We start from the raw sequence: 26774 nt of genomic DNA, 5'->3' as shown, positions 1-26774 counted from the left end.
TGAAAGGGCTCACACAGATTAACTGGTATGGAAGCAGAAAGGAAGCAAGGTACCAAGCAAACTTTCTGTACAAAAGGTAAGGCAGTTCTTAAAAGGACAGAGGATCATTGTTTACCTTTTGCAGTCTCTTGCTGTTCTTAAAATAATTCCATGAACAACAAGTGATTTCGGGAAGACTTAAATCTGAAACTCCACACCCCATGCTCACTCCTATATTTTGTTTTAAATTATCATATAGTAATTTGAGTTTATGATTAACTTCTGCTATTCAGAATAATATTGAAAATATTTCCTAAACAATTTAATGACAGTGACCACAATATGTAAAGATTTGGTTCTGATAAGGTTACAAATAACCAAAAATGCTAACTTTGAGATTCAAAACCCTGTAACGTCTGGGAAAAGTTGATTACAAATTGTTAGCAGTAAGATTAAGACTTATGTGTGAAATCAAACATTTCTGAAACTCTAGGAATACATGCTTATTCCACTCTCTGGATAATTAGTAGTACTTTCTGAAATCTGCTGAGAAATAATTTTGGTAAAAAGAGAGCTGGGTGTCGAATTCCAGAAGCTGGGTTCAAGATTACGTAATAAAAAAATTCAGTTTTCCAGCACTGGCTTGATATAAAATGGCCGTTAAAAAGGATTTTTAAATGCAAATACTGAATTCTTGATGCTTCCTTTAAGACATGTACTGTCATAATTAATGAAGTACAGTCTTGGATTGTCTTCTATGAGGTATCTGTAGAGTCATGTCTCATTCTGTAAACAGTGTTTTAGAAACATCTTCATCTGAAAATCATGGTGAAGTCTCATTTTGCCATTAAACAGAAAGTAGCACTGTCAGGCTAGAGTGACTGTTTTGAGAGACCGGTGCTTGATACTGACACAGCTGTCAGGGATTCCATTTCTCATTTAGGTGTGCATTTATTGCTCTTACATCTGTGACTGCAGGATAAATAAGGCGGTAGTCCCCCAAATGTATACAATTAGGGACTGGAACTCTGACAGTTTGCACAAGTTCTTTCCACTTCTTGCCTATAACTCTGAAGCTGAATAGTACATTTATACATGCCAAACGTGTTCAATAATACATGCTTTGCTTTGGACTGTACTTCCTCCCATTTAGATGAACTTCCAGGAACTGCAAGGTCAAGAAAATATCATTACTATTCATTGTATACAGTTACACATTAGTGAACAAGACAAAGGGCAAAAACAATCTTACCATACTGTGAACAGATTTTTTATTAGTTTGATTTCTACCCTCTTGAAGCTATTCTGTTAGAGAAGTATTTCAGTTTACAAAGCCAGAATGACTTCTCATTATTCCAATCTCTCTATTCCACTCTTGGGTAGAGAAAAAATACTAGACATCAATTACAAGTCTTTCATCTTTTGTAGTTTTTAAAATAAACAATATGCATGTATTATTTTGATAAAAAAATAAAAAGCATCAATCTGTGAAATGATTTAAAGAAATAAAAACATAGAGTTTAGCTTTTCTTATATAGAAAAAACATGGTAAATATACTTTGTGCCTTTTATCTGAAGGCAAAAAATCAACTTGTAATATCTCATCAAAGAGATCGAAAATTATTGTTCTGCCAACAGTAAATTGACCTGCAACTCACGTTTTGAAAAGCCTCACCCTTCCCTTAAAACATATCTTTCCAGCAGAAAAGTCTTCCTATTTAATCATAAGCACAGATGTTTAATTCCAAAGATAGAAGTCCACCAACCCCAGCATTCACCGTCAGCAACATACTTAGCTGTATGTGTACTATGGCAGTAGGTTTTCCTGAAGTGAGAGACCAGATATTTAAATCTTCCACTGAATATACATCTTCTATTTTCATCAAAGCTTCTTTGATATAGTCTACATTCAAATGGCTTGGTACACCTATTCAGAATGTATCATTTATAATAAAGGTTATTTTGAGAAAAAATTTATATATTACTAATAGGACATTTAAAAAAAAGAAACCAAATGGCTTTACCAAATTCAGTTTAAATGAACACTTTAAAATATATTAAAACTTTAAGATAAACTATGCACACATATAGAAGGATATATACAAGAGGTTAATAGATACTTTAAAAATGTTCATTCTCACTAAAAAGAAATGTCACTCAAACCAGACGACTTCATCTAATAAACAAGCTAGGATAGACAAAAAAGAAAAACGAACATACAATAAAGATAAACCTGCTTCTGAGAACTTATAGTTAAATGCTTATACTTAATATCAGTAAGGCAGGGATGTTGGAAATAGAATAGCAAGTTAAATGGGAATTACAGACTTAATAAATAAATTACTAAACATAACTGTATTAAGAATCATGAGCTGCATTCTTGTCCTAGGTCCACAGTTTACTAGCAGTATGACCTTAATGAAGTTATGTTACCCCGCTGAGCCTCAATTTTCTTGTTGGTAAATGGGAATAATAATGTCTGCCTTGCCTACTTTTCTTGGCTATTATAAGGATCAAATGGGTAATAGATGGGAGAGTGCATTGACTCTCACGTTTTTTACATGTAAGGTGGTATTATAGACTAATAAGTATCAGTAAAAAGAAAGACATGGCTCCTACCCTGGAGTATTCCTGCCCCCCACCAACAGCCCCAATCTGATTTAGGGAAATAATAAACCCACAGTGAGGATATTAGAGATCTTACCTTCTAGTATGATAACTACTGTGTCCCATATGATTCGAAAGGTTGTAAAAGCCACAAGTAATGAAAACACATACGTACAGATGGGATCAGCAATCTTGTATTCTGGCTGAAAGATGACAGATCAAAATTGTGTGATTAAATACAGATAGTCATAAAACAGTCTGTAAAGCAAAGCAAGACATACTCTGTCTCCTGTTCTTTAGCAGGACTGGAGCACATCTTTAAAACTTGGATAATGCCAATTGAGAAACGTCTTCACTCTTTCCTAGACTGTTTAAATGCCTTTCTTTGTGAAACCTATTGTATTTCCAGAAGTTTAGTCATTTGTTCCACTGTTTTCCTCTGTGCTTTCTCTAAATCTTCCACCCAGAACCGTAGACTATCAGAGCTGAAAGGAGTTTTAGCAGCCATCCATCTGGTCTAAGCCCCTCATATAAAAGAGGAGGGAACTCAAGTTTAGAGTTGAGGGACCTGCTCAAGGTCAAAGCATTAAAGGCAGAGCCAAGACTAGAACTCAGGTCTCTGGATTTCCACTCCAGTGCACATTCCAGTACCTAGCAGTTGAGTGACAAGGCTTAGAATTGAGTTCTTCAGTGAAGGCACCACCAAAGCCAACAGATAAGTTACCCCGTGAGGCTGATACTATTGTGTTTGGTGCTAATAAAAGAGATATACTGATAGTTCAAGTATGCTTTGCATAATGCAAAATGAATAGGACTGGCACTGGTGTCTAGTATACTGATAAGACAGTCACCTTTAGTTTTAACGTTGAAATTAAATATATATTTTAAAATAAAAAAAAACTAGCAATCATGTTACCTTGAATCGTATGATGTATGCAGCTATTAGCACACCAACACTCTGTACTAGATCCCCCAAGGCATGTACAAATGCAGCTCTCACTGCCAAGCTATCCTGCCCATGGTTCTGTCCACAACTAGAACCTGTGGTAGGAGAATTTGAAGGCAGGGAGTGGGAATGGGCATGATGGTGACCAGATTGGTTCAATAGCAACCCCATTCTGTTAAAAATAAAAGAAAAGATTATTATTCTTCTTAATATTATTGACAGAAATATTTGTTCCTAATCAGACACTAATGAGGCAACATGGAACTCATTCATTTAATAAATATTTGAGCACCTATTATGTATCAGGTACTGTTCTAGGTGTTGGGGTCAAAACAGTGATAAGACAGACATATCCCTATCCCTATGGAATTTATGTTCTAGTAGAGAGGGCAGAGAATTAACAAATAAATACATAATGTACTGGTGGGCAATGCGAATGCTTTGAAGAAAAGTAAAGCATCGCAAGGAGGTGGAGAGTGATGGGGAGTGATCAGAAAAGGCCTCACTAAGATTCTGAGTAGAGACTTGAATGAAGTCCGGAAGCAAATGGTGGTGGAACAGTGTTCTAGGCAGAAGGAACACCAGGGCGAAGGCCCTAAGATGAAAATGTGCTATATGTGTATGTGCTTAAAAACGCAAGACAGCCATGGTGGCTAGAATAAAGTGAGCAAGAGTGTTGGGAGATGAGTTGGAGGGGTGGCTATGGTAAAAACTTTTGATTTTATTCTAAGTATGAATGGAGGCCACTAGCGCAGGGATTGGCATGGTCTGTAGACCATAGTTGGCTCACTGCCTGTTTTTATAAGTAAAGCGTTTTTTTTTTTTGGTAAATAAAGTATTATTGGAACACAGCCATGCTCATTTGTTTACATACTGAATGTGGGTGCTTTTGTTCTGTAGCCGCAAAGTTAAGTAGCTGCCAAAGAGGCTGTATGGCTCTCAAAGCCTAAAATATTTATTATCTGACCCTTTACAGAAAAAGCTTACTGACCCCTGGTCCAAATGATTAGGTATGTAACTTAAAGATTTTGTAGTTTTTAGGAAAAAAAGTTGGTAGTTACAAAAAAATCTTATTAAAGATATTATAAAAGTTAAAAAAAAACTTTGTCCTACTTAAATTCCTGATTGTTAGGCAAACTTCAGTATACCTGAGCAAACCCATGAGAAATTTGTAATTCCAATAGTGTTTTATTAACATTTAGAAGAAAAATTAATGTACTACATAACTTTAGAATACATTAAAATATCACTGCATGCTACTGAATGCATACATAATAGTCTCTAAGTTCACAGTACTTGAAAATATTCATGTGAAAACAATATAGAGTATATGATACTATAATGGTGGATACATGTCATTATAAATTTGTCCAAACTCATAGAATGAGTTTAACACCTTGAAGTGTTAAAGAAGAGAGTTAGTGAAGAGAGAACCTTCAAGTGAACTATGGACTCTGTGCTATAATGATGTGTCAGTGTAGGCTCATGGTTTGTAACAACTGTACCACTCTGGTGGGGGATATGATAACCGGGGAGGCTATGCATGTGGCGGGGGCAGGGTATATATGGGAGAGCTCTGTGCCTTCCGCACAAGTTTGCTGTGAATCTAAAACTGCTTTAAAAAATAAAGCCTATTAAAATTTTTTTTAAAATAGAGCTTACATCATATTAACTGCAACTCCAACAGCTGCGGTAATGAGCATTATATCTCCATTTATTTCATATTTCATATGGATAGTTCTTTGGACAGCTTCATATAGGAGGAATCCCATAAGTATATACACCAACAGCACACTAATCATAGCTGACAATACCTCTGGAGGGAAAAATATAAAAAATAAATATATTTGCAGAATGGTCATTATACTTCATATATACAAAATACTGTACAATCTCTTATTTATATCTTCTTTCCTCTAAGGAGATAAAAGCACTACATTATTTTTGTTATATTATTTTTCCTACTTAAAAAGTGATTAGTAGTTTGCTTTGGATCCTCCACTAATTCACTCCCACCACTCCCCGCCTTCTCCTCATCTCTTTAGGGTCAAATTATGTATATTTACAGACTATACATGTGATAAAAAAAAATGAAAAAACTGAGAAAAAAAATTGTAACATACTTGACCACAGGCTAATTTCCCCGTAGACGAGTATACTTACAAATCAATAAAAAAGTGAACAACCCATAAGAAAAATGGGTAAAGGACACAAATAGTAATACACAGAAAATAAACAGAAATGGCCAATTTATCAAAATCAATCATAATACAAGAAATTCAAATAAGAATTCCTTTTTGCCCCTTACTAAATTGGCAAAGATTAAAAAGTTTGATAACAGCCATAGTTAGCAAGGATATACTGGTGGAAGTATAAAATAGAACTATCTTTTTGGAGAGCAGTTAGTAAAACTAATAAAATTTTATAATGCATATATTCCTTATATTCTAAAAATCTATCCGGTAGAAACACATCCAAATGTATGCAAAGATATCTACAAGGTTTTTTACTGTAGCTTTGTCTGTAGTATAAAAAAAGATCTGGAGACATCTTAAATGCCCACCAATGAGGAACTTAATGGGTAAATTATGGTATATACATATAATGGGATACCATAGAGTCATATATATAAATATGTATTTTTTAAAAATTGAAGTATAGTTGATTTACAATATCATGTTAGTTTCAGGTTTACAGTACAGTGATATATATATATTCTTCTTCAGATTCTCTTCCCTTATAGGTTATTACAAAATATTGAGTATAGTTCCCTGTGCTATACAGTAGGTCCTTGTTGGTTCATTTATATTTAAAAAAAAGAAAAAAAATCAGGCAAATTGATAATCACAAGAAAGATAGACGAGAAAATGTTATACCTGGGAAGTGAGACTAAGAGTTTGGGGAATTTATTTTTCACTTTATTCTTTTTGGTAATGCTTGAAAAGTTTTAAGTTTTTACTATAAACACATTTACCTTTAGACTAAAGAAAAACAAACCCATTTTTTAAGGTATGTATGAATGCACTTTTACTCAGGAATTCCTTTTCCAGGAGTGATATACACACTCTTGCCAACTGAGCTGCACATGTGCAAAATGAGGTATGTTATGAAGCTATTTATCAAACATTGTATATAATAGCAAACAATTAAAAAAAGTGATTAGTAGGGGCCTTGTAACATGGAATACTATGCAGCTTGGAAAAAATTAGGCTCTTTATGTTCTGATAAGGAGTCATCTTCAAAATGTGAAAAAAGAAAAGTATACAACAGTATATATGGTATGTTAGCATTTGTGCAAAAAGAAGAAAGAGAATATATAAATAATGATCTGTACATGCAAACTCTGGAAGAATATACAAAATACTGATAAAAACTGATTATGAGGAAAATGGGTGGCTAGGAGACAGGGATGACTTTGCACTATATATGCTTTTATACCATGTGAGTTTTCTACCATGTGAGTATGAAGTAGAAATAATTTTATATCTTTTCAAAATAATAAAAATAGGGCAATGTACATTTTTAAATAATTATTATATAAAACTAGTGTTGACACTCAAAACAATAATAGCAAGAAAATACACAAATTTTTTTTCTTTAAAGAAACCAGATATTAAACTTTTAAGTGTTAAAAGTTAAAACAATCTGGAAATTTGTTATCTGGGTCAACTCATTGCTCAAAGTTTAAAGGCAGTTCAAGTATATTGGACTATGATACATTTCTATTCCATCTCATAAATTACAACACAGAAAAACTAGCAGTAAAAAGTTTTTTCCCAAAGACATTTCATTAATGTAGCCAAAATCCTAATAAAATTCTGTGCATCAGCGGGTACTAGAATAAGACAAAAAACATACAACTGCTATTCAAAACCATGATTCATGTATTCCTGACATACTAATTATCATACTTCATAGGAGACACAGGCTTGAAGAAGATAGAGAAAAAACCCCAACTGAAATATACAAAGCTGTGGAGAGACTACCATATCAAGTCTAGACTCTAAGCCCCTAAGGATATAACCAAGTTACATTCCACGTCACATTTACTGTAGCATTCAGCAGAAAGGCTGGCATGTAGCATGTACTCATATATTTATGGATAGATCTGTAGACTAAAGTTAGTTAGGCTGAGCAAGGGAAGAGAAAGGGGTATATATATACAATTAAGAAGGTTAAGCTAAATATGAACAATAATTATTTACTAAATCCCCCAAAACAAGAATAGGTTAAAAGAAAAGAATTAAGCCAAATAGGGACTTCCCTGGTAGCGCAGTGGTTAAGAATCCACCTGCCAATGCAGGAGACGTGGGTTGGAGCCCTGGTAGGGGAAGATCCCAAATGCCGCGGAGCGACTAAGCCCATGCGCCACAACTACTGAGCCTGCGCTCTGCTCTAGAGCCCGTGAACCACAACTACTGAGCCCACGTGCCACAACTACTGAGCCCGCACGCCTAGAGCCTGTGCTCCGCAACAAAGAGAAACAACAGCAATGAGAAGCCCGCGCACCGCAACAAAGAGTAGCCCCCGCTTGCAGCAAATAGAGAAAGCCCGTGTGCAGCAACGAAGACACAACGGAGACAAAACAAAAACAAAAACAAAAACAAAACACATAAATAAATTAAAAAGAAAAAGAAGCCAAATATAAGACTGAAAACACATGGAATTTCTTGTCTTAAGTTATAACGGCTGATGGCAACATATACATATATAAATAATATAAAGAAAGAAGAAATAATTTAAAAATTTTGAACTGTAAAATCTCATGTACTAATGGTAGGCTCCTCATTTTACTCATGAAGAAAGAGAACTTTAATTCTCTTTAATATTGGTATGTAAAAAACATCAATCCTTCTCAAACTCTTCTGAAAAAAAAAAAAGAAGAGAACTCTAACCCTGTGTCAAGCTTGAAGCTAGCTAGCAATTAGGACACCATAGTTTTAAAGGTGCCTTAATCAAATTTTTAATATGAAATTATAAAGCAATATACTTTATAAAGATTAACAGCTATACAAGTTAATGACAGAGAGATGTGATTGCTTATGGAAATCTAAAACCAATAATTAAAATTTTCAAAACCCCTTGTAATTAGGTTGGCCATACTTTCCAGTTTTCCCAGATAGTTCCAATTTATGCCTGTTATCCTGGCATAATTGTTAAAAGTGTCCCATTTAACTCTCAAAAGTGTCCTAGTTTGGATGATAAGATATATTGTTACCCTAGTAGGTCTGCCAGATAACATAGCGGATGCCCAGTTAAATCTTCATTTCAGATAAACAACTAATTTTTTCCATATAAGTATGTCCCCTGCAATATTTCAGACATATTGTCATCCTGAGAGAGAGAGAGCGAGAGCAAGCTAAATCTGGCAACACCCACATCCCAGTGATAGTTTTCCTAAACACTGAAAATGATCTTTTTGTGAACTCTCAGATAAGGCAAAACCACATTCAAAATAAAGTAAAATGAAAGTCAAACTAAAGCATAAACAAAGCTCTTGACAAGGAGGATTCCCACCCTTAGAAGGCCCTAGGTCCCTGCAGCTGAAAACTCAGTTTTCCACCACACAGTTTTCACCCATGTGAGTAGCACAAAGGATCCTAATGCCTGCCCATAGCTAAGAGTAAGGGAATTCAACTGATTCCTAGAAATTCCCAAAATGACATATTAGGATATTGTTATCAAAGATATGCCTTATTCAGCAATTAATAGGAATATGCCTCATATCTAGTTTCCCTGGTGAAAAGCAAAGACATTCATCTGTTATTTTTTTATTCTAATGACCTGTCAAAATGTCTTCTGAACAGAATACTGATAAATGCAAAAGCAAAAAAACTCAAAATTTTAAGTAGATTTTTAGGGCTGAGATTTATAATTGAGAAGTATAAGGCACAGTAATACCATATAGCTAAAATTCCTAATAGTAGTTGTATGATCATTCTGATAAAATGAACAAAAAGCTCTTTCACTGTGAATAAATTAAACTTTGGTGAAATATCATGAGTAGAACTAATTAGTGTTTGAATTTTTTTCATAGTATTTTAAATATGATGGAATGCAGATAAATATAGGCAGGATTTTTTTTCTCCCACAACGTTTAAGAGAGAAGGAAGCTTTCAATCAACAACCAAATTATGACTTGCTCCAGTCTTCTCATTCTTGCCCTGCTGCCCTGGGTTGGTATCTGGTCACATAACATACAGTAAAATTTTTCAAGATGAAAGGAGTGCACGACAGGTGGATTTTTCATTTTCTAAAGGAGACCCAGGAACTTTCATAAATGAAACGCTGGATTTCTGTGAAAGTTACTACCATATTCATTTTGGACAAACTTGACTAAATGGAAATTTAGCATAAATGAAAAACTTGAAATAGATTTTTATGGAAATTCTAGAAACCTATTATTATAGTAGTTCTAACATATTTTGCTATTTTATTCTACACACAAATAATTATATCACTCCACCTGGCTGAACTGTAGCATTGGAGGATGGAGTAAGATGAATGAATATGTGTTTTTTGTTATAACATCACCTGGGTCTTTTTATTCAGCTGAAATATAAACAAATGTTTATAGTCAATGGTATAATAAAGACCAAAATATACAGTGAATTTCGCATACAGAGAATAAACAGTTTTGATTTGAATGGCTAATAAATAGTAAGAGCAAAAATTAAATGGGAGAAAACACAGATGATTATCAAGTTTTGATAGGATAAAATATGAAAAATGTTTATTGCACATTTTAACACATCTATAAATTGCCAAAACTAGAGGTTTTCAAGGTTCATATGAAGAATATTGAGTCCTTCTCTGACATCCTGTTATTCTCCATCATAGTACCTTATTCTTTCTCTTCACAGCATTTAACACAGTTTATGATTATGTTGTGCTTATGTACATATTTACTGCCTGTCTCCCCACCCTATAACTTTACACATTCATTCAACAGGTAACTTTTGAGCACCTACTCAGTGAATGAGTAACAATCTGCTTCAACTATGTAAACCACACTCAACTCAAGCATATTTGCTTTTTTATGCGTGCTGCCTAGATGTACTGGCCTATCATAACTGTTATCTTTGCTAATGCTATGATGCCAATAATGTGTATTTCCCTTAAATTATTATTAACACTTGTCTTTCTATTGCCTCATAGTAAACACCTAAAGTTCAGGTTTCAGAGGTCTATAAAAATGAATAGGGAAGGAAAGTGGAGACATATTCTCTCTTCTACTTCCTTTTTGCTATTTCTCTTTCCTATGTTCTGCTAAAAGCAGATAGGAAGGAGAAAAGAAGGAAATCAGTGAGCTGTACTGGATTTGCCTAGGACCTCCAAACTATTGATAGTATTTTAATTTCACCTCATCCACAGATGAGGATGTACTCAGGATAAAGACATCATACAGGATTTCAGGGGCCCACTGTTGCCACCAGAATGCTAACCTAGACTGCAAAGTTTGTCTTTGGATCCTCTCACCTCCTACTCTGAATCACTTCCTGTTTCCTGCCTTCATACCATTCCCTATAGCCCACACTCAAGGTGCCCAGTGTGCTCCAGTTGACTTTTGGCTATCCAGTGTTGACCACCTCACTCATGTCTTACTCCTGCCTCAGTAAAAATTCCCATTTCTAGCATGTACCTATTCTTTTCCTATAGATGTTCATGTGATATGAAATAACTCTAAGATGTGAGTATAACTAATAGGCATAACTCTTGTCAGGGGTGGGAGGAAGTTGTTAAAATGAATCACTAGGGAGAAGGGTTGTGGGTTTTTTTTTGCTGCACATGGGGGAAGAGATTTTTTAGCTGAATACTTTCTGTTCCTTTAGTAAGTATCAGGAGAAAAATAACAAACTACGTAGAACTAGCATTATAACCATATACCTACCTCAGGACAACCATCATCTAGTCAGATCTGCCAAGGTCTTTGTTCAGTAGAATGACACACTGCTACTAAAGATGCCTGCACTGTCACTTCATCATTAACCTAGGCTGATGATTTTATTACCAAAGTAAATCTTGCTTTTTATTTCAAATACAGACAACTCTTACTTACTTACTACAGTCCTTTCACATGGTCACTATCTTTATCTAATCCATGCAGACTCTTCAGCCCAAGAACTGGAATAGTCATATAAATAAAGTCAATTACACTCATAATCCACAGAGAAAGATAAAAGTAGAAAGCAAGCAAGGGATTGGGCTGTTCTCTTTAGAATAGCATGTCCCCTGAGATATAGGCTATTCTTCCTAAGGATTTGTGGGATTTCTCCTCAGTGTGGCTTCATGAAGTTCTAAGTTTCAGTAACTTCCAGAATAAGAAGACATACCCAAAGTCAAATAAATCCAGGCATTTAAAAATAACTCACATATAGTTCCTACCCTGCTCTCCCTCTTCCCACAAAAGAGCTGCCATTGTAGCTCAGTGTAATGTAATAAAGAAAGAAGAAAAAGAAAAAGAAAAACCTTGAATGATTTTACACAATCTCTGAGTTCACATGAAGGAAAGAAAGTACCAACAGAAATGGACCTGACTCCTGGGACAGCGAGTTTGGCTTACCCCTCAAATCTAAAACTACCTTTCTCTCACCTTGACTGAATGATTTTTGCTAAAATAAATTTTGTTATATTGTCCCCAAAGTTACCAAAGACCTGAGTTAAAAAGCACATCTTTAAAAATTGTTATTTAATCATCAGGGTGAATCATCTTATTCTCCTCCTACCTAGCTGAGACAGTTTTGCTAAGAGGATAAGAATTCCAATTAGGGGGAGGGGGGAAGGCAGGTAGTTTTGGAGCATGGAGCATTTTGAGAGATATAAAAAGACTGGGTAAGATGATAAACTGGCAGGTAGAAGAGGGAAGGAAAAGACGACTGGAACTAACTTTTACTGAGAATTTACTCTGTGCCAGGTACCATGTTAGGAACTTATACATTATCATACGTATTTTACAGTAGAAACCCATACTTAGATTAAATCATTCTTCCAAAGGTCATACAGCTAGTAAAAGTGCAGATCTCAGATGTGAACCAAAGACAATTTAACCACAAAACTCTAAAAGAGGTTAAGTACCAAAACAAATAGGATCAGCCCCTGACTGAGATAAGGAAGAAGAAATTCCCTTCTGACTAGTTTCTTAATTTGTCCAAAGGACCTATAAGCCAGGCTATATAACCCAGCTATGTTACAGATCAAATAAATTTTTATAGTTTGTGAGCACAAACAGATTCAGAATTACAGATAAATGTTTTCAAGTCCCAAATATTTTTGTCCCAAAATTTCAAAAATACTCAGATCTGTAATTTTCAGATCAGTTCATAACCATATTTACTCAGCTTGAATATGCAACAATTTGATTAATGATATCTTATACAGCACTTATTAGTGCCAGACCCATGGAGTTTAATATTTTCTGTTCCTCTCCCTACTTAATTCATGGTCTAGAAGGAGACATTGTTTCATAAAAATATCTATAAAAATGTGATAAATGCTATTAGGCATGTATAAAGTGTTATGAGAAAACAAAAAGAAAATTTAGGGTATGGTACTACTACTATCTGACTCTCATTCACAGACACACACCTCCAGTATGCTGTCTTTGCATAAGAAAGGGTGGCAGGGAGCGGGATATGAACATATATACGTATTTTCTTATACTTTCAAAAGGAAATGCTGGAAGGACAGGCCAGAAACTAATTAAAATGATTGCTAATTAGGAGTGGGGCAGGAGGATGGGTTGGAGAGGACAGAATGAAAGCGAGGCTTCTCTGAGTAAATCTTTTCTTTTAAAAAATAATTTTTGACTTTTGTACCATGTTTTATATATTTACAAAATAAATCAACAAAGAAAAAACCAACTCCTGTCCTACCACCCATGCCATCAAAACAAAGCAAATTCAACAATACAGTAATAAACCAGAAGTTTCTTAGGGGGGATTCCTTCTGCAGTGTTCTTTAAGACCTGAATTCCCAAGTCTTGGTAGTAGAGGTCAAAAGAGGCACACTATCTAAATGTGTCCAATGTAAACAAACCTTTCCCTACAGAACTTAAGAGAGATTACTCGTGAAGTGGTGGAATTTTACAGCACACAAGGACAGCCACTGCTTTGGTTTATAGCTTTATTCAATTCTACATATCTTTGTTGTCTTTTTAATCCTCCCCACATCATAAGTTTTTCTTCCATTACTTCAAAGAGCAGGATAAGTGAAATAAGTCTTATCTAGATATATCCTTATAAGCTTTTGTAATACAAAGAAGAAAAAGAAGATCCCAAAAGGCCCTGCTAGTGTAAGGATGTGATTCCCTCCCTAGCTCTGGCAATACCTGTCTATATCTTAACAATTCTCTTCCTTTTATTTTTTAGATGACTTAAAAAATTTTAGATAAAATTCAAATAACAAAATTCACCACTTTAACAATTTTGAAGTGGACAAAGTCAGTGGCTTTTAGTATACACACAGGCTGTGCAACAATTACCACTATCTAATTCCAGAACACGCTCATCACCCCCAAAAAGAAACCCTGTACCCCTTAAGCAGTCACTCCCTTTTATTTTGTAAGTCTTTTTCTGAGGTTCTTAATAACACAACTTTGGACCTCCCAGATTATTCTTTTATAGTTTTAAACTTTTTCTTCCTGTTTTAATTTTTTTGTTCTGTATTCTGGGACACCTTTTTTTTTTAACTATTAAAAAATTATTGAAGTATAGTTGATTTACAATGTTGTGTTAATTTCTTCTGTAGAGCAAAGTGACTCAGTTATACATATTTATATGTTCTTTTTCATATTCTTTTCCATTATGGTTTGTCAGGATATTGAACATAGTTCCCTGTGCTATAGAGTAGGACCTTGTTTATCCATCCTATATATAATAGTTTGCCTCTGCTAATCCCAAACTCCCATTCCATCCCTCCCCTACCCCTCCTCCCCCTTGGCAACCACAACTCTGTTCTCTATATCTGTAGGTGTGTTTTTGTTTCATGGATATGTTGATTTGTATCATATTTTAGATTCCACATATAAGTGATATCATAAGGTATTAGTCTTTCTGGGAGACTTTCTTTTTTTTTATAAATTTATTTATTTATTTATGGCTGCGTTGGGTCTTTGTTGCTGCGGGTGGGCTTTCTCTAATTGCGTTGAGCAGGGGCTGCTCTTCATTGTGGTGCGCGGGCTTCTTATTGCGGTGGCTTCTCTTGTTGTGGAGCATGGGCTCTAGGCGCACGGGCTTCAGTAATTGTGGCTCATGGGCTCAGTAGTTGTGGCTCACGGGCTCTAGAGTGCAGGCTCAGTAGTTGTGGCATACAGGCTTAGTTGCTCCACGGAACGTGGGATCTTCCTGGACCAGGGCTTGAACCCGTGTCCTCTGCATTGGCAGGTGAATTCTTAACCACTGTGCCATCAGGGAAGTCTGAGACTTTCTTGATTATATTTTCTAGTCCTTCTATTGAAAAAAACTTAAAAAAATTTTAGTAATATTTCAATTTCAAAGAGCTTTTTCTATATGTTTCTTTTTCAAAACATTTTACTGTTTTATTATTCTGGGTATATTAATAAGATAATTGAAAACATTTTCTTCTGTTTCTTAAGTCACCTCTCTTTCCTGTAGGACAAATTTTTGTTTTGTTGTTTGTTTTTTAACTTTCTTTCATGCTGCTGGTTTTTCCCATTTTCTGAAAGATCCTTGGTTGTCCGTTCACATATAGGGTAGTAGGATAGGGAAACTGTCCTTTGCAAAAGGGAAATGCTAGAAGGATAGGCTATAACTATTTAAAATGGTTACTAATAAGGGGTATAGAGCAGGGAAGACTAGGACAAGTGTATTACTTTAGTGTGAGTATGTGGGGAACCAAACTATAAGGCTGGAGAACCCTGAATTCTAGTATGAAAAAGAATTATTTTGGAGCATCAACATTCACACTAAAAGCCTCAGCTTTCTCCAAACATTTGGTTCATTTTCCTTCTGGAAGAACTATGTGGTGTTTACATGGGGGAAAATGCGGACCGCCTGAGTGGAGGTGGCGGTGGGAGGAAGGTAGGGACACAGTGGACTAGTGGGAGCAGTCTCTCATTTGCAGTCATTCAATTAGTCTTGTTTTCAGCCCCAATTCTCACTTCTGCCATCTCTGTCCCTGAGTCTTCTTTGGAGTTCTGTTGGGCTGGTCCAGTTCTACCCTAGTGTTCTCCAGGCTGCCGCTTCTTGGCTTGTTTCTTTCTTCAACCCACTCCCTTCTACTTTCCAACTTCCAGGAATTTCTGGAAATGTCTTGTTGATTGGTGACTCAACCATTTGCTTCTCTGTGTTGATTTGGTAGTTTTTATTTCAATGGACTCTCAAATGCTGACCTATAGTCCACCATCTTGAAGTAGTACTTTTAAGGAAAGGGAAAAAATTGACTTTCTATAGAAATGTACAGAAATACAATAGGACCAGTCAGTTCTATTTTCTTTCATCTTTTCATAGTACTTGTTATCCATGACTATCTAGATAAACACTAAGTACTTCTCTGATATTTAATAGAATTTTCATGATTATGGGTTCTTAACTTATCATTTGTAGAACTTTCTATGTTCTGGTATTGCATGTTTCTGGGGGAGAATTCCACTGTTTTCATTAGAATTCCAAGGGGTCTATAACCTAAAATGAATGCACTCTCTCAAATAGTGTTAGAAGGTAAAAATCCCCATTCCACGACGCTATGTTTTAGTTTTGATCTTAAATTGCAGGTGTTTAAATCACACAAAAAAATTAAAGTTTAAGAATAATTTTGAAGTTTTTTAAAAACCCCAAGGCAATCAGTAAACAAATGGATGTATAATGTGTCAGCTAGAAGTGGGAGTTTTTTTAGGAACACATTCAAATGCATTATGTGTTATTCAGTTGCTTAACAAATAACAGAAAGGCCTCACTCAGGGCTTTACTGCTCTTGTACAGCAGCTGAGGGTGCTGAGAAATGGGGATGCCAGATAATTTCCCAAACTTATGACCTGGATAGCTACTTGGAATACAGCCATTCAGGTAAAATGTCAAGTTTTACACTAGAAGACCCAGCTACTAAATTATAGGAGACCTAGAGTTGAGTTAAGATTAGGCTAAAAAGTAACAAAGAAGGGGAGGAACTGATTGAAATATTAGCCAAGAGTGTCAGTGTCTACACAAAATAAAACTACAAGATGTTAATTCTGGTTCTTTAAGACAGGTTTTGCTGAAGCTGCCTAAATCAATTTTTGGGTTCTAAGCAAACCCAAAAATTGGTCATATGGCACTTCATATACTAATTCAGGTAATTGTTTTATATGTATTTTAACAATAAGTAAAAATAAAAAAAACCACTAACATGGCAAGAAGAGTTGTGTGGATAACAATGTGTGATTTTAACCTCTCTTAATTAAATATTAATATTTGTTCAAAATAGGAAAATATAAATATGTGTTCATTGTTAAAGAAAAAAAATTCAATGACACTTATTAAAACATGGTAAAGAAGACTTTAATACAGTTGGGGGGAAGCTGTCAAGATTGGTATAGGGAAGCCTTGTTGAAAACAGGCCAGGGTGATGAGACATCACCTGGGAATAACCCATCAAATATTGAGAATGGAGGTTCTGTTAAACTGGTTTGGCAGGGTTCTTCCTAAAACTAGATTTTACAAGGAAGTACAGAGATGGGCTTGGGAGACAGCTCAGGAGACTGACAAAGGTTTGGTCAAGCAAGGAATCTTTGTTAGCATTTACAGTTAATGGCCACAATGAAGGTCAGCCATACAGTATGTTATACATATTATAGTAGTGCCTAAAACCTGGGCTATAAGTCGCTTTGGTTGGAATACCTTAAGAGAAAGCAAAGCTAATGCTCATTGATGAATTAAATCCATGTGGTTTTGCTTGGTTCGATAAACTGAAGGTAAACCTTTTTTCTGTTAATGCCTTCAGGACACAAGGAACAACATTTGAAGATTAATGATTACCATATAATTTTTTTTTTTGGTCACGCTATGCAGCATGTGGGATGTGAGATCTTAGTTCCCCGACCAGGGATCGAACCCATGACTCCTGCAATGGAAGTGTGGAGTCTTAACTGCTGGATTGTCAAGAAAGTCCCTGATTACCATATAATTTTATATGTGTAAACTATTTAGCTGACTGAACTGAATGTACCCTGGAAGATATATATCTGAATGAATCTTATTTGTCTATTTTCATTTGCTTTGTTCAAACAGACTATCACCAGAAAGATTTCAGTTAATCAAAGGTTATAGTTCATTGTGGTTTTACTATAAAATTTTATAAACCAAAGAAACACCCAATTACCTACCTAAGCGATGAAATCCAAAGGTGAATCTTTTGGTTGGTGATTTTGAAGATAGCCACAAAGCAAGCAGGGTCAGTATGATGGCACTTAGGTCAGTTAACATATGAAGTGCATCTGTCATGATTGCTAGGCTATTTGCAATGTATCCACCTGAGAGTAAGGGTGACAGGAAAGAAGGAATAAGTTAATTAAAATAATAAACATAAGCAATCAAACCAAAAATATGCAGCATCCTACAAAACATGAACTTCTAACTAAAGTTAACTTATCCTATTGCAATTAAGTCAAGGTATCCTGAAATTTTATGCAAAACATTAACTATGCATATTGTTTTTCTGGTGAAGATGTCCATTTCCAGGAACAGATTCTCTGAGGAGTAAATGACCTTAAAAAATTTAATAGCCACTAAATGGGGGCTGACACAAAGAGAAGTTTTGTGTTTTAGCAATACAGCTTTTACTCAACCTACTAATTCTACTATTAGACAGTGAAATTAATAACCACCATATCTAAATATTACAATAAAGCTGAATAAAAGGTAGGTATTCACTTGTTTGGGATGGTTTGAACATAAACTGAAGAAATTCACAAAATGATTCATTAGTTCAAAACAAAAGATAAAAATTAACTGATTCTCTTAGATATAAACAGCAGTGTCTCCTAACAGAGGGATAAAAGATGGTATTTAGAATACAATTTTTTATATCAGTTTTCCAGTATTATGTATTATTATACATAATAATAATGTGTATATTTCATATATGTGGGTATGTATATGTATATTTATATTTATGTATTTTATATATGTATGTATATATGTGTGTGTATATATATATACATAATAATATATATATATAATATGTGTACATATATACATATATATGTACTTATTTATGACCATTATGGTCAACTAATTTTCCTAGCACCACAGAATAAGTTTTTATAATATAATACAGGGTATTCAAACTTTTATGTATATCAGAATCACCTGGAGGTTTTGTTAAACTATAGACTTCTTGACCCCACTCCCAGAATTTCTAATTCAGTAGGTCTAGATGGGGCCTGAGAATTTACATTTCTAACATGTTCCCAGGTGATGTTGATGCTTCTGGTCTTGGAACCACACTGAGAAACACTGTTATAATGTATAGCAGAACTTCATAATCAGGATGTTGTGACACATAAGTGTGCTGAGATGTTGATTCCCCTATTCCTGGGATGGGTATGCAGAGTCAAGAGCAGCAGGAGAACTGGGGCTGGTGATCTTGTAGTCACATCCATTTACTCCAGTGTGCTCTATAGAAATATCATTTTTTATGTATTCCTTTACATGAAAAAGCTGGAATCACTGACAGAAAATACAGCTTGGCGGTTAATAACATGGGGCTTTGAAATCTCAGAGACTGAGCAAGTTACTTACCATTTTTGAGGTTCAGTTTACTCATCTATAAAATAAGGATAATACCCTAAAGCCACACTGTGCAATAAAACTGAGATGATGGAAATGTTCTATCTGTGCTGGCCAATGGAGCAGCAACTAGTCACAGGTGGCTTTTGAGAATCTGAAATACAGCTAGGGCAACTAAGGAATTGAATTTATTTAATTTTTGTTAACCTAAAGAGCCAGATGTGATGATCACCAGCAAAAACAACAGAGTAAGGACCTATGAAAATCATCTCCTCCATAAAAGCCATAAGAACATGGGCAAAAATTGTCCAAATCAGCATTCTGAAAACTATGGAAATTAAACAAAGGCTGATACAGGTAGCATTTATTCAAGGAAAAAGGCTGAATCTTGGTAAGAAGCTCACTAGCTCTGTGGCATTTTAACTTGCCTTATACCCAATCTCCCCCTCCTCAGTTCTATGGTAGCCTTGAAAACTAACAAGCAGCAATCACAGTGAAAACCTCAGCCTGGCAGCCACTGCAAGGAATAGGATGGCGTTAAGAGTTCCTTAAAAGCTCCATTGCGGGCTTCCCTGGTGGCGCAGTGGTTGAGAGTCCGCCTGCCAATGCAGGGGACACGGGTTCGTGCCCCGGTCCGGGAAGATCCCACATGCCACGGAGCGGCTGGGCCCGTGAGCCGTGGCCGCTGAGCCTGCACGTCCGGAGCCTGTGCTCCGCAACGGGAGAGGCCACAACAGTGAGAGGCCCGCGTACAGCCAAAAAAAAAAAAAGCTCCATTGCCAGGAAATTGTCATTATTTGACCTGTCTGGTGGTTTCCTGGGAGACTATACTTGCAAGGCTCTTTTTATTTGACTTGACTTGGAGCTTGGCCCTGGTGCAAACCCCAGTCAGTGTTTGTCAAAAACAATCAGAGGCAATTGTTTAACATAGCAGCTGCCTGAAGCAGTAATAAGTGTGTATCCTGTGTTCTGAAATTTTACAATGATGTACCTGGTGTGGGATTATTTTCATCCAATTTGGGCTTTTATTGACTTTTTTTTTTTTGGCTGCGTTGGGTCTGCGTTGCTGCGTGTGGGCTTTCTCTAGTTGCAGAGTGGGGGCTACGCTTCGTTGCAGTGCACACGTTTCTCATTGCGGTGGCTTCTCTTGATGCAGAGCACAGGCTCTAGGTGTGCGGGCTTCAGTTGTTGTGGCGCACAGGCTCAGTAGTTATGGCTTGTGTGCTCTAGAGCACAGGCTCAACAGTTGTGGTGCACGGGCTTTGTTGCTCTGCGGCATGTGGGATCTTCCCAGACCAGGGCTCAAACCTGTGTCCCTGGCATTGGCAGGTGGATTCTCAACCACTGTGCCACCAGGGAAGCCCTATTGACTCTTTCTATCTGGAATTGTATACCCTTCAGTTCTGGGGAATTTCTTTTTCTTCTTTTTTTTAGAAAGGATTCTCCTTTTTTTTTTAAAAAAATATTCATTTATTTACTTGGTTGCGCTAGGTCTTAGTTGCAGCAGGCGGACTCCCTAGTTGCGGCATGTGGGCTTCTTAGTTGTGGCATGCAAACTCTTAGTTGCAACATGCATGTGGGATCTAGTTCCCTGACCAGGGATCAAACCTGAGGCCCTGCATTGGGAGCGTGGAGTCTTAACCACTGCGCCACCAGGGAAGTCCCTGGGGAAGTTTCTTAAACTATGTTGTTGATAACTTCTTTCCTTCTGCTTTCTCTATTCCCCAGACTCCTATTATCTGGAATTTGAACTAATATACTAATTTTCTTGCCTTTTTTCTCCCATTATCTTCTCTTTTTGCTATATCCTGTGAGAGATGACCTTAATTCACCTTCTAATTTGTTTGGAGTTAAAATTTTTTTTAAATGTTAAAATTTTTTTTAAATGTTTAAATGTTTTAAAGGCTCTTTTTTCTACTCTGAATTTCTTTTAAAAAGTAGCGTATTCTTGTTTCATGGATTCATGATCTTATTTTATCTCTGTGGATACTTATTGTATTATTATACTATTATATCTGACTGGCTCTTAAATAGGTTTTAATGAACTTTCCTTATTTTAGCCTTCCTCTTTACCCACACTTATAGGGGTACCTGGTACAACCAATTCTGGGCCTGCTTAGGGTCCTCTAGTGTAGTTCTCAATTGTAGTCCTCAGGGTCAGCAGTATCAGCATCTCCTGGGAACTTGTTAGAAAATCCTCAGGGCCTACCCTACCCCAGACCTACTTAATTAGAAACTCTGGTCCAGCAATTTGTTTTTTAATAAGTTATCTAGGTGTTTCTGACGCATTAGTGTAAACTAGATTGGTTCTTGGCTTTCCCCACTGCTTGTTTAGGAGTTGGCTTTCTTGGGTCAAGTCAGTTACCTCTTTTACCTGATTCCTTTCTAGTTTGTGTTGCTAGAGTCTCCTCTCCAGTCTTCCCCACCTGTGTGGAGATATATATATATATTCCATATATATATGTGAATATATATTTACATGTATATGTATATATATGTGTGTATATATATATATGTGTGTGTATGTGTGTGTGTGTGTGTGTATTTTTTAAATCCTTTTATTGTAGTTTAAGAGAGTACAACTAGATGCATGAGTTCATTTGCCATCTTTACCTGGAAGTCTATTTGCATTCATTCTTTAAGTTTTTTCATTCCCAATAAAATGCAGTTGTTAAAGCAGTCAATAAATGTTACTAAATCCAAAGGATATTTTAGTTCTCATCTTATCAGGCCTCTCACCAGCTTCACTTACTTATTTCCATTTTGAAATACTCTTTTCTTCAGTTCTGGGATACCCATTTGCCTTCTGCCTGACTTCTAAAGTTGTAGTTCCTCAAAACTGGGACTCTCTAGATAATTTTTTTCTATTGCTATGGCATTACATACTGTTTCTCTCTCTGCCTTGACCTCCCTTCTGAATGACAGACTTATATATAACAGCTCACTAGACATCTTTACTTGTTTATTTCACATACATATGATATTTAACATGCCTGAAACAACCCTTGAGCCCATGCTTAAATCCTGCTCTGTATTTTCTCCCTGGTTCATAACTGACATACATTCCCATATGCTCAGCTGCTTAGGTAAGAAACTTCAGAATCATTCCTGATACTGCTCTCCCATCAACTCTCACATTCAAACCATTAGCCATTTTGCCATTGTTACCTCTAGAATGTTTCTCAATCAGTACATTTTTCTCCATCCACTCTAGTTCAAGCCATAATCATTTCTTGTCTGGACCTCTGCAAAAGTATACTTGCTTCCACTCTTGTACCCTCCAATCCACTCTCCATATGAGTCAGGGTAATCTTTTAAAAAGATAAATCCCATCATGTCAATCTCCACACCAAAGCAGTCACTGGCTCCCCATTGTACTTAGAATTAAAGACTAAACTCATTTAATATGGTCTATCATGACCTCCCTGGTCTGGTCCCCCCGTCTCTTTCCCTCTTACTTACTACATTCTGGCCAAACTGGTCTCCTTTTTAGATCCTCTTAAAGAATTGAAGGTTTTAGGAGTTTTGAACTTGCTGTTCTCTTTGGTCGAAAAATCTTCCTCCATTCCCTTTGCTCAAATAACTCCTAATATTCTTTTTTTGGTTTAACTGTATGTGGCTCATGCATAAACCATGTCCTGCTGGACATGTCTAAACTATGTCTTATAGTATCTTGTTCTTTTTCTTCACAGTACTTAAGACCATTTGAGTTTTAAATTTACTTGTGTATTTAATACCTGTGTCCTCCACTACAGGAAGATATAATGTCTTCCAAACATTAGATTAAGCGTTTTAGATAGTAGGGAGCATAAGTTTTGTTCTCCATTGTATATAGTAAGTACTTAAAAAATACTTGCTGAATGGAAAGAATTGACCTTGCCTAAGGTCTCAGAGCAAATCCAAGATTCAAAATCAAGTTTCCCCTTTCAGATCTTTAAAATACTTCATTTTAAAAATTACTCCATACTTCCTACATAAGATGCTTTATTTCTAAGTGCTTTTGACACACTTTAATAAATGCTCTACTGTATACAATTTAATTCTATGTAACATTCTGAATAATATTTTTAATGTCTATTCTAAGTACTAGCATCTCTACAGTGTTTAACAAAAGATTTTCATATTTGAAAATAAAGTTAGCATTTGAAAGGAAATACTTATTGTAGCTTTCACAAAACATCATTTACCAAGTAAGAGATTTAAATAATGGTAAGTCAGGACAATTATATCTTAGTAATTTTTATAGGTGTAAACTCTAATTTTAAGGGGGAAATTGTGACTAATGTGATTTTAACTTCAAATATTAAATATTAACTTCAAGAATCACTAAGTCTGAATGACTCAATATTCTAACTGTGAATTTGGGCAAGTCATTGACTCTTTTTTTAAAATAGATTTATTTATTTATGGCTGCATTGGGTCTTCATTGCTGCACGCGGGCTTTCTCTAGTTGTGGCGAGTGGGCTTCTCATTGAGGTGGCTTCTCTTGTTGAGGAACACAGGCCCTAGGTGCATGGGCTTCAGTAGTTGTGGCTCACGGGCTCTAGAGCGGAGGCTCAGTAGTCGTGGCACACGGGCTTAGCTGCTCCGCAGCATGTGGGATCTTCCCAGACCAGGGCTTGAACCCATGTTCCCTGCATTGGCAGGCGGATTCCCAACCACTGAGCCACCAGGAAGCCCCAAGTCATTGACTCTTAATCTGCTGACCATGCCTTATCTGATCTGTTTCACTTCTGTCTTTAATTTCTTCATAGCTTAAACATTTATAATTCTCTAACAGCAATTATTAATTAATTAAACAAAATTTTATTGAGTGTTTACTCTGTGCTAGTCATTGTGCTAGGTGCTGGTAATTCAGCTTATATTTCAGTGGACACTGATATTAAACAAGTGAATATACAAACAAGATAATCTCAGGTGCTGAGGGCTTTTAAAGCTGGGGAAGGAACAGGGGAGAAGAGAGGTTGACTTTAGGCAGTTGGAAAGGTCTCTAAGAGGCATCTTTTGTTATGAGACATGAATGACAAGAAGGCAGCCAAGAGAAGATTTGGGAAAAGGCAGTCCATATAAACCAGTGCTTTTCAAATTGCAGGCCGTGACCAATTTGTAGACCATGAAATCAATTAAGTGGGCTGGGACCATAATTGAAAAAACAGTAGAACACAGCACATGAAGTAAAATTTTTGTTTTAGTTATTCATATATTTATACAAATGTATATGTGTGTGTACATACATACATACGTATGCGTGCATGCCTACACGGGTCACAATGTTAAGTGTATTTCTTACTACAGTGAAGTCAAAAAAGTTTGAAAGCCAGAGGTAGAGGGACCACTCAGTCTGAAGGTCTTATGGGCAGGAAAAGAGCTTTGTGAGTCATAGGGAGAAAGAAGGCCAGCATGGCTGAAGTGAGCACTGGCGAGAAGTGGTATGAAAAGAGGTAGGAAATGTATATTATTTTCCTGCACATAACCTCCAGCCAGCATCTTAAATCTGGACTGCCACCTTTGTTCTTGTCATGGTTCATCATTAAGAGAACACAGGAGGGAATTCCCTGGCGGTCCAGTGGTTAGGACTCTGCATTTTCACTGCCGAGGGGCCGGGTTCAGTCCCTGATCCGGGAACTAGGATCCCACAAGCCACGAGGTGTGGCCAAAAGAAAAAAAATAAAAAGAGAACACAGGAGAATAATCTCCCTGCTTTAATGTCATTTTATCAATTGTCACTAAAAGAAGTTAGCAGTTACACTAATGTGACTCTAAAATTAATATCTAAACTGAGCATGTATTTTATAATAAGATTGCATTACTTGAATAATTAAAAAATGAAAAATAAAATCAAGTTCTATAAAACCCAGGGGAGACTTCTGGCCTTCAGATCCTCCTTATAATGAAAAACGGTGAGGTTGGTTAGCATTATTTAGCTTTGCAAATTTCTTGAATATAAATACAAAAGGAAATAGTAAGAGACCACTTAATTCAAATGTAGAGGGCAAAAAACCAAGACAACAGGACTGTAGATGTAGCTCTTCAATTACCCACTTAAGTGTCCTCATAATTTATTAATATTTAACCTCTGGGCCCTCCGATCTCTTAAAAAAGAAAAAGGTGGCGCAGGTGTTCAGTAAGGTCCTTTCATACTGTAAAATTGTATGACTCTAAATAATTGTAGAATCATTTACTATTTTAAACGTTGCAAAAATTAACCTGGTGTTTTATCAGATTTTTTTTTTTTAAAGAGGAAGTTACATGATATATAATGAAGATAATGTCCTTAACTTTACAGTAGATGACACAGTGTTTGGAGAATCAGAAGAAAAGGGCAGAGTTATCTTTGGAAGTTTGCTGTACCTAGGTTGATCTGCACTTTGGAACCGTGAGGCCTTTTCACATCACCAGATCAGTACATTGATAAATAACAAGCTTCCTAAAAAGAAAGTTTAAACGCCAAGTTATGTGTAACTACAGCTTGACAAAGACTCTCCAGGCAAGGTAAATGGAAAGTGAGTTGGCAACACAACTCACCTACAAGTTCTCCAATCATGAAAAGCAAGTAAAGAACGGCAGCAATGGTCAATCTGGTTTTCACCTTTCTCTGCGTCAGCAACTCTCTCTGTTTGCTGCAGTTGTCACAGGGGTCCACCTTCAAACTCAGCTGACTGTTGGCCAAAGGTAAGTCCTGGTCCAGCAAGGAATCATCGTCGGCCTGGAGGGCCGGGTGCGCCCCGTTAACAGGCCTTTCCGGGGTTTCAGAACCATCGTCGGCCACCACAACTCGAAGTTTGTTAAACCGAGAAAGCCCCTCATCCCCCACCTCGTCCGTGAAGTCAAAGGCGCTGGTGTCATTTAAAAACAGCGGCGCATCATCCTTCCTCAGCAGAGATTTGAGGCGCTTCCACACGCCGGATCCGGCCATGGCAGAGGCTGTGCGGCCGCGGCGCCGAAAGGCTCGGTGCAGGCGGACGGCCGGCGGCTCCTACTTCACCCGAGTGCCAGTTCCCGATGGCACTGCCGCGCGTCCCTCCTCATCCTGTAGAAAACGAAACTCATTATAAATTAAAAGCGCCCCAACAAAGCCCACAAGTTCCGAAGCCCGAGGCGGCGGGGGAGCCGGGGCTCCGAAAGGGGGGAGCGCTCTACCTGGGGCGCCGCCGCGGTGCCGCCGCTCATCTCCCCGCCCCTGGCCGGCTCGGCGGGGCCGGCACGCACAGCTCAGCCCGGGGCTGCGGGGCTGCGGGGCAGCGGGGCCGTCCTCGCGCCTGCGGCGCCCACAACTCCAGGCCGGCTCCCCGGGTCTGACAGGTTCGGGGTCGGGCGCCCTCGGCCGCCGCCCCTCCCCGCCCTGCGCGAGGCCGCGCGCGTGCGCCGGAGCAGCCGCGGGCGAGGCGCGCGAGGGAGGAGTCGGCACGAGGGCACGCAGGCCCTGAGCGCTGAGCTGGGGCGCCCGCGAGGGACGGGACAGGGGCGCCCCTCGTCCCGCTCCTGGATGCGGATCCCGCGGGCCCGCCTCTGCCCGGGGG

The 26774-nt window shown here is 37.2% G+C and overlaps 1 protein-coding gene across 1 annotated transcript; it reads right to left on the bottom strand.

Annotated features, from left to right (window-relative positions):
- Positions 1–992: 992 nt before the first annotated feature.
- On the bottom strand, positions 993–26173 carry SLC30A4 (solute carrier family 30 member 4; the record flags this gene model as incomplete). Its single annotated transcript, XM_079701037.1, has 7 exons — positions 25780–26173; positions 17850–17996; positions 5195–5348; positions 3503–3704; positions 2684–2789; positions 1772–1906; positions 993–1147 (listed from the first exon to the last, which is right to left on the bottom strand). Exons 1-7 carry the CDS (start codon positions 26168–26170, stop codon positions 993–995), a joined length of 1290 nt encoding a protein of 429 aa, XP_079557163.1. The 5' UTR covers positions 26171–26173.
- Between the last annotated feature and the right edge of the window lie 601 nt (positions 26174–26774).

Source organism: Hyperoodon ampullatus, assembly GCF_949752795.1.
Source record: "Hyperoodon ampullatus genome assembly, chromosome: 3".
Classification (NCBI taxonomy): domain Eukaryota; kingdom Metazoa; phylum Chordata; class Mammalia; order Artiodactyla; family Ziphiidae; genus Hyperoodon; species Hyperoodon ampullatus.
This window is presented reverse-complemented; position numbering and strand designations above follow the sequence as displayed.